We start from the raw sequence: 8,489 nt of genomic DNA, 5'->3' as shown, positions 1-8,489 counted from the left end.
GAAAATCGGTGCCGCGGCGGCAGAGGGTTTCCCTCGGCGGTGGCTCTGCCGCAGCAAAGCAGCCTCGCTCGGCTTTGTGCACCTGTGCGCGGGCACGGGTGGCCGTGGGCAGTCCTGCCGCCCGTGGGCAGTCCTGCCGCCCCTGCCTGCGCGTCCCTCAAATGTGGCGCTCTCCATCTTAGTGCATTCCGGAGGATCTGGGTATGTTTCATTGAAATTACACTAAGTAGAACACTCCTTACCTCAGGGAGACTCCGAGACTCACAGAAATATTTTAAAGTCTGATTTTTCTTTTTTTATCCACAGAATTTAGCGTAAATAGCTCAAAAAGATTGGGGAAGGCATGCTTTAAAGTGCTCCTTTATTTACTTTATTGGCATGAACTACAGTTCTTCCTTCTGCCTGTACAAATAGAGTTAATAATTAATGAAAAATTATGTTAATTTCTTTACGCACGTGTGATCTGAAATGTATTTGGAAATGCATGACCTAGGAGTGCTCATCTAATTCACACAAATCAAGTGTGGAATTGCTAATTGCCCTGTGCTTATTCTGTACTAATATTAGAATTGCCATTGTGGGACAGAAAGCATCGGCCCTGTCTGATGTAGCCTTTTGCCCCTGGCAGGGGCCTAGCTATCAGCTCATTCAGGAGGAGGGAAAAGGAATGCTGTGCATCCTGCACAATTTTCGTTTTATGCCAAGCTTGGTCTAGAAGCACAGACCTCTGCTATCAGCAATTTATTTATTGATTTCAAGTGAAACTGAAGGCAGGTCGAACTCTTCCTAAAATGTTGGAGGGGTCTTAATGTGGCTTCTTTTTCCCTGTGGCTCATCTTTAATATACACAGTACTTTCCTCAGTGATACTTGTGGCAGTGTATTCCTTGGATTAAGTATATACTGTGGACCAAGTGGAGTTACAAGTGGACTGAATTTTCCCTTCATTTAAAATAACTAAACATGTGGAGTTATTTGTGGTATTTCCTTCTATATCCACTGCGGCTGTCAGACCTTATCTTACTGTAACATTCATTTTGTGTTAATCTAAGTATTTTGCTGTGATTTCTTTTTGTAGATGAAAAGATTTTTTTTTCCAGCTTTCTTAAATGAATCTGTTGTTCCTAACTATTAAGTTGCCCTTCTTTGGACCTTTTGTATTGCAGAGCTGGTGTCTTTGAGATGAGCAGAGTGGGCCTACCATTGTCAGTGAAATTATACGAAGCCATTATAATTTATCCACATTATTCTCTCTTCCCCTTCTTAATTTGCCCCAGCATTTTATTTGCTCTGTGATGCTGCATGCTGAGCAGATGTCTTCATTGAGCTGTTGATTCAGCTAATTCTTTCCCCTTTGCTGTGTACAAGTAGTTTAAATTATTTCTTCCAATTTGCATTATCTTGCACTTGAAGGTGCGATTTTTCATCTTGAAATATGTAACTCGCTGTACGCCAGGATTAAAAAAACTAGCCTACAGCTGTGACATTGCAAAACCTGCTTTTAAATTTTTCTTGAGTCAATGTTTGCAAAGTCAGTGAGCTGCTTGGTAGGACAGAGGTTAATGAGAATGCTGTCTTTCCTTCCAGCCAGTCCTTTTTTTATGTACCCAAACGTGATTCCCGCCCCCCTCTCCCCGGAAGTGCTGAGTGCTTGCACTGCACCTCTGGCAGCAGCTAGAATCGTGGATGCATAGTGCTCCTGAAAAATAGGGCTCATTTTTAAAGTAGGACCCAAAACTGGAGGTGACTTCCGAGAATTGAAGTCCTTGTCTCTGTAAGACTTCCTGCGTTTGTAAAAGGAAAACTACAAAGCTGGAGGAAGAAAACGCAGTATCTTCTAGTGGAAGATGTTAAGTTGTTATCTTCTGCATCACTGTGAACGTGACACACACGTGAGGAAGATACTGCAGTGATCTCTGCCTGCTATAAAGTTTTATTTCTTGAATGAGTCGGAGAGTTATAGGGAAGTTGTGGTTTAACTTTAGAGATACTTCCCTATTTGGTATGTCAAGCCCTTGACTGTATTTCACGCTCAAAGGACTGAATTTACTGTTAAAGTCATTGGGAAGGAGTTTCACACCAAGGTGGATTTGCATTTCCTTCTGTGTGGCAGGTACTGACCTTTCCATAGCAGAGGGCAGGTACTGACCTTTCCATAGCAGAGGCCAGCTACTGCTTCCAACAGGATAACGCATCTGAGATCCGTTTGCTTTGCAAATACTGATGAATGTTACCTCAGGCCAACGTGGCAAAGGTCAGTTTGTCTTCTGAGTGTTGGCTTGATGATAGAGAAACTGAGTCAAGAGAGTGTGACCAACTTACAGCCATTGGGAAGCTTCTTGACCTGGTGCCATTCAAACCCGGTGCCTTCAAAGAAAGGCTTGAAAGGAACATTTCAGGCTTCCAGCTCCTCGAGTCCCAGTAATGTCATGGCAATGCACTGGTGAGCACTGACACGGACTTGTGGCTCACTCTTTGTGTTGCAAGTAGCCCTGCAGCATGGCAGCAGTGGCTTTGCCTCCAGTGAGACTGCAGGCAGGGTGTGAGAGTGCTGCTTCTCCTCTGCAGTGCTCAGGTGCTGTTTCCCGTGGTGGCATTTGGGCTTAAATTTGGGAGTGCCTTTTCCCATCCAGTTACTGTTTGTATTACAGGAGCTGCTTTGGGAAGCGTTTTGCTGCAGTCAGGGGGGGGGGTATTGCAGAGGCAAATCCCTTACTCGCTGTCCCCCCACACCATTCCTACTTTGTCTGTTCCCTCTTCAAAATACGGATTTGTAAAACTTGTGACGTGGGCTATGCTCTGTCTCCTCAAATGCCCTTCCCAAACCAAACATTGGCTTTCAGGACTGTTTTTGTTACTCAACTCCATACCTTATGGAGTGATGTTTTGAATCCATTGGCTTTGGTGCCAAAGTGCCTGTTTACTTCAGAGGGCCTGGAATGTTGCCACAAGTGTGGCATGGTCATCAGAACTGGTGTTTCTGCCCAGGGGTGTGTTCACAATGTCGTGAGCAATTGGTGATAGAAGAGGTGCTTGTTCTGTTGTTGACCATTTCTTTTGCTTTTTGGTGACATAGTTCGTCGAGTCCTTCGTTTCAGTAAAATGGAGGTAATGAGACTCACCTTTCTTCAGAGTTGTGTTTGGAGGTCTGTGAATGGACAAACTCAATGCAATTTGCAACCAGAGTCACAAACTAGCATTGCCTTAAATTTCTTGATGTGGACAGGGTCACTTTGGAAGTAAGTTATGGTTTACCTTGACCCTTGCCACCATTTCAAGCTTGTGAATGGCAAAAAATTGTGATAGCAAAGCGGGTCTTAAGTTTTGGCACTTTGCTAGCTGAGAGTAGCTGGTAGCATTGGTGGAGGGCGCTGTGATTTGTGTGCTTGCAGAATACAGATAACAAAGGTAATCTCATTTGTGGCTGCCTTGATGATGTCCTGTCTGTTGTCCTTGGGTTTGTAGTCATATAGCATATTTGCTGGATGACTGCAAATAGTCTCTTTCTCTCCCCTTCCTCGCTTTGCAGGAGATGGCACACCATTGTGTGGTTGTGCGCTGCTCTAGGATCAGCTGCATGCTGGCTTGCTCTGATGCTGCCTCCCTTTTGCCTGTTGCAGATCGCTTCCCTTCTGTGTGACTCTTACTCCAGCTATTTAATTTAAACTTCATCTCCTATCACCTGGCAGAAAAATGTGAGGATTAATTAGTTAATATTTGTGCAATGCTTTGAAGATAACAAGTGCCATATGAAGTGCTAAGGATTTTCAAGTGTCACTTTTCAGCCTCTCTTCTTTATAAGTCCCATTAATAGTGGTTTTGTCTTTTTATAGCATCTCCTACGTGCTTCTTGAGTAGGTGATACTTCTTTAAACTTCTTCAAAACCCAGTTTTTAGAGGGGGATTATGTGGCATATGCTTTGCTTGTTCCCTTAGCTTCTGAAGTCATCCAAATGTGCTCATTCAGAAGTGATATCTGAAACATGATTTCATCAACAGCTGTTTAATATATTGTGCCAATGCCTGGCTTGAAGAGAGAGCGAACTGCTTCACATTCATAATAAGGAGAAAGTTCTTTGTCAGCATTAGTAATTGACCCTATTGCAGTCAGTTGTTAATTAGTAAATAGTTGCCCAGGTTTTCATTCACTAAGCATTTGAAAACCAGTGATAAACCATACAATTAACTGGCTACACAGAGCCCTTAAGAACAACCCTCAGTATAGACTATTATGCCTGTAGCTTATGCTCCTTAAAACCTAGTGTTTAAGAACAATATGAACAGTAGAGTCTAGTCAAATCTTGACGTCTCCATGGTATTTTTTGCTATCTTCTATATTTGGAAAGTGAGCATAGCAAGCACCGCGTTAAGTGGAATGCCTTGTTTGTAGCATTCTTCAGCCTAAGTTAAGGAATACCAAGCCACTCTGTCAGGATTTTAATTTGCCTTCCTTTGTGAACAAAGATGATGTGACACTTGCCTCTTGCAGACGTGACCCACTACAATAAAATGTCAGCAGTGCTTGGGTTTTTTATTCCTTGAATGGCTGGAGGTGAGAGTTAATTGATCTGGGTTATAGACTGAGTAAGAATGCGTTCTTCCATGGAGCTCATGGGAAATGAACAAAAACCACTAAGTGTCCAGTGGGAGTGTCTGCAAATGTAAATCTGTTGGGCAAAACCATGGTTTTCTAATGCTGTCAGTCTTCCGATGCAGAAGTTGTTGATCTTTCGGTGTGTCTGCTGGAGCGCTCCTCACCTGGCCATCCCGTGTTGCTGTGGGGGCTGGAGTCACCATTCCCCACTGAGCCCGTAGATGGCTTTTTGGATCAGTCGCAGATAATGTGCTGCAGCCTCTGTGCTGGGGGTCCTCAGCAGGTTGCAGTTTGGGAACCCCTGCAGATGTGGTTGGGAGAAGATCATGTTGTGGTCCCAGCTGGATTGCAGGGGCTACTTCAGTTGTGAGCCCTGAAGTCTGAGACCGAAGTGCTACCCTTTCTCTTCCCCCCTCATTCACGTAATAAATTCTTAGCAGGCTTCCTTGAGGTACCTTTGGGTAACAGAGAGAACCTGTCTCCCCTCATCTGATTTGATTAAAATGTTTCTACAGCTATTTTGGATATTAATCATGAATGAAAACAGGGGACTGTCCTACTTACCACTGTCCATCTTGGAAGGCATTTGTTACAAATGGCTCATTGTGATCAAAGCAGCACAACCCTGAATGTAAATAAGCAGCAGAGGGAGGGCTTGTGAGTGAAAAGCAAGCAATATTGCACAAGGTCAAGAGTGGTTTGTATGATGAACAGGGAAGATAAAACATCTGCAGTCAAACTGATTCTTGTAAACAAGGGGGCTTTGGATTTGAACATCTTGTATTTTTAAGTGAGAACAAATTGGGTGGAAGGGAGCAACAGATCTGTTTCTCTCTTGTGCTTGCCTGGTGATGACTTAGACCTGGTATTTTAGAATCATAGAAAAACAGAATAGTTTGGGTTGGAAGGGACCTTTAAAGGTCATCTAGTCCAACCCCCCTGCCATGGGCAGGGACATCTTCAACTAGACCAGGTTTCAGTGTGTGCACACTGCCTGCAGCCCAGGACCTGGCCGTGCTACCAGCTGATCTGCAGGTCTACAAACCTCAATCACTGCAGTACAGAGATGTTCCTTCAAATCCACCTTCTGAAGTTAAGTGTGCACTATGTTAGGCATGGTTTAGTGGGCATGGTGGTGTTGGGTTGACGGTTGGACTCGATGATCTTGGAGGTCTCTTCCAACCTTAATGATTCTATGATTCTATGCCACAAGGTTCATTTCAGGAACTGTGTAGGAAAGGGAAGGTGAGATCCAGTCTTGTTCTTGGGATTTCTTGCCTATGTCATCTCACATCCGTCCCCTGTCCCATGCCCCCCCCCATTTTAATGTAGCAGGGGAGACCTTGTTTAGAACGTGAACTAGTCCCCTCCTGAAGAAATTAATTATGAAATTAAATTCAGTCATTTCCATTACTGCTTGGAATTTTGAGGCAGGTTTGCTCTTCAGCTAGATTCCCATAAAATGCCTTGTCAGACACAATCTGTTTCATATGTACAGGGTCGCTCATTGATCATACTTACAGTGGGTTGAATGCTGTTGTCCCAAAACGAGAATGACATCAGTGGGCGGTTAAGCTAAGACAGAAATCAAAGTCAAAGTCTTGCTGAAAAATGGGCTTTTGAAATTGTGGTCAAGTGTAAGACTGCATCGCTGCCAAGCAGCATTTGTGTTGGAATCAGTGTTGTTCATGTCAGCCCCAGCTATTCTTGATGAATAGTGCGCAAATTGTCTACCTAATTATATATGTAAGTGTTAGTGTGCACATAAAAATTGTATGTTGACATACGGATTCAGGCACCTAAGCAGCATTTCAGCCACGTATCCATTTATATTTTTTTATGCATAATTTGTGTCCAGGGAAATGTATTTTTTCATGCTCTTGAGCTGGAAATAGGAGAAATAGGAAATAGTTTTTCTGCCCAGCATACAATGCTGCTCCTCTGATAGTGCCTTCTTATTTAATTTTGATTTGTATTTTCTTGTTTTTAAAGCCATGTGTTTTCATTGCCCTTGACTTAAATAAATAAAAAAATTATTCTCCAGACACGCTGCTTATCCTTAGCAAACGACCATGCTGTCATGAAGCTTTTGTGGGGAGCAACTTATAAATTGAACTGGGTTCTGTGGGAACAGCAGTTAAACATTCATCACATTTAATTTGAATAATAAATGTAAACTATGAAAATACGTTCTTGTGGCTGCTTGAAAGATATTCCTTTTTTCATTCTGAAATGAGATTCAGGGAAGAGTAAAAACTTGAGAAATAAACTCTGCTTTCTCAGATCTTTGATGATTTTGAGAAAACACGGCCTGAGGGATGACCACATTTTTCAATAGTGTCGGTCCTGGAACTATAATTAGTAAATAGTTATTTGCCTGTAACTTTCTTTGCTTCTGGGTTTCTGAAAGCTCAGATGTTTCTTGGGTACTAATTCTAAGGGAGTGGGGTTGTTGAGTGCTTTGCTGCTCTTTAACGCTTGCATATGTTTGGCAGCTCTGCAAGGAATTGCTGGAGAGTGGGGAAAAAAGGAAAATTAAACCTTTTCTCACTGATCAGACTTCTTCCACCTTGCTTGCAAGATCATATATTTAAATACATACTTTGATTTGAAGAGCAGAGGCAGAGCTAGAGCACACGTGTTTTTGTACCTTGTAGTCAAATAGCAGTGTCTCTCAGCAGTTTTGAATTTTCTGTCTTGAGGGTTTGGGTTCACCTATATTTGACTTGAGAATCCTTCATGCATCTTAGATCAGACACTACAATCACATGACTCGTGTGTGACCTACGCCATAAAAAAATCTGTGAAAATAAATTCTGATTGAGATCTTGAGCTGGGGAAAATCTGCAGACTAGAAGTGCTACCAGATTTGCATTTCATAGTCTGCCATGTGTAGTCTGCCTTTTTCTGAAGGTCTCCACCAAAGTTTCCTGCATCCGAGAACACCAGGTGACTGTTGTGTTGGTTCCAGCTCACTGAGCCAGCCGTGGATGTGAGGACCCTTTATGCTAGGCACTGTGCAAACACAGCATGAAATAAAATAGACGTTCCCTCAGTTTTACTGCAATTTCTTGTCACCATAACTGTCACAGGGCAGGTGTGGCACAGATGTTGCATGTGTTGGTCCTAATATGCCTTCTACTTTAACGGGTACCAAGGTAGGCAGCTTCTTGAGAAAAATGTTTGGAGTGTTTCTTAGCTTTTCAGCGGTGGTTGTGAATAGATTTTAAAGCTTTAGGATGCTCAAATGACAAGAGAGTTTAGCTTGTTTCTTATTTATAGAGTTCCATATGTGAATGTAGCACTTCCTGATGCATATGAAAAGAGGCTTCCTGCCCAGGAGGGACTGTCACCTTTCTTGACCTCTTCTTTTTTTTAATATGAGCTCATCTCCTCTTGTGCCCTGGATTTAAATAAGAAATCTGGATTTAAACATGGTTGATCAGGCAGTGCCTGGCTGATGAGCTCTCCTGCAAAGACTTCAGCAAAACGTCTGGAGTAAATCTACCTGGGTCATATCTCACAATTAAAGTCATATAGCACAGTACACGTAAATGAGCCTTGTCTTTGCTGCCGCTTTGCCTGTGGGCTGTGCAGGAATATGAGCCTGGTTTTCTGTGAAGAAGAGGAGTGTGTAACTGCTTCCATAGGATTCTCTTTTCCCATCTTAATTTCATGCTGTTGCCACAACTACTGGCTGTAGCCCTGGTGAGGCTGTAGCTGCTGGTGTGGTCATCACAGCCTTGGCTCTGGAGCAGGGCAAAACAGCCCTGTGGCTGGGACTGGCATCGGGTAAAAATGACTGCTCAGCATCACTTGCCTTCAGTGGAGCTGGTAGTGAAGGCGGAGGTTCTTTGGGAGGTTTAATGATAAACTGGCCTCTCATTTATTCCTGG

At 43.1% G+C, this 8,489-nt stretch overlaps 1 protein-coding gene across 1 annotated transcript in view; it reads left to right on the top strand.

The window, feature by feature from the left end:
- Window positions 1-7,724: 7,724 nt before the first annotated feature.
- The window catches only part of PDIA5 (protein disulfide isomerase family A, member 5), a 95,833-nt gene continuing 95,068 nt past the window's right edge, over window positions 7,725-8,489 (top strand). The window contains exon 1 of the mRNA XM_009327175.1: window positions 7,725-7,751. Within this exon, the coding sequence (XP_009325450.1) occupies window positions 7,725-7,751 (27 nt within the window). The remainder of the gene's footprint in view (window positions 7,752-8,489) is intronic.

The sequence above is a fragment of the Pygoscelis adeliae genome, unplaced genomic scaffold (genome assembly GCF_000699105.1).
Source record: "Pygoscelis adeliae isolate BGI_AS28 unplaced genomic scaffold, ASM69910v1 Scaffold227, whole genome shotgun sequence".
NCBI lineage: Eukaryota > Metazoa > Chordata > Aves > Sphenisciformes > Spheniscidae > Pygoscelis > Pygoscelis adeliae.
Note: the sequence above shows the minus strand (reverse complement) of the source record. Positions and strands in the feature narration are given on the sequence as shown.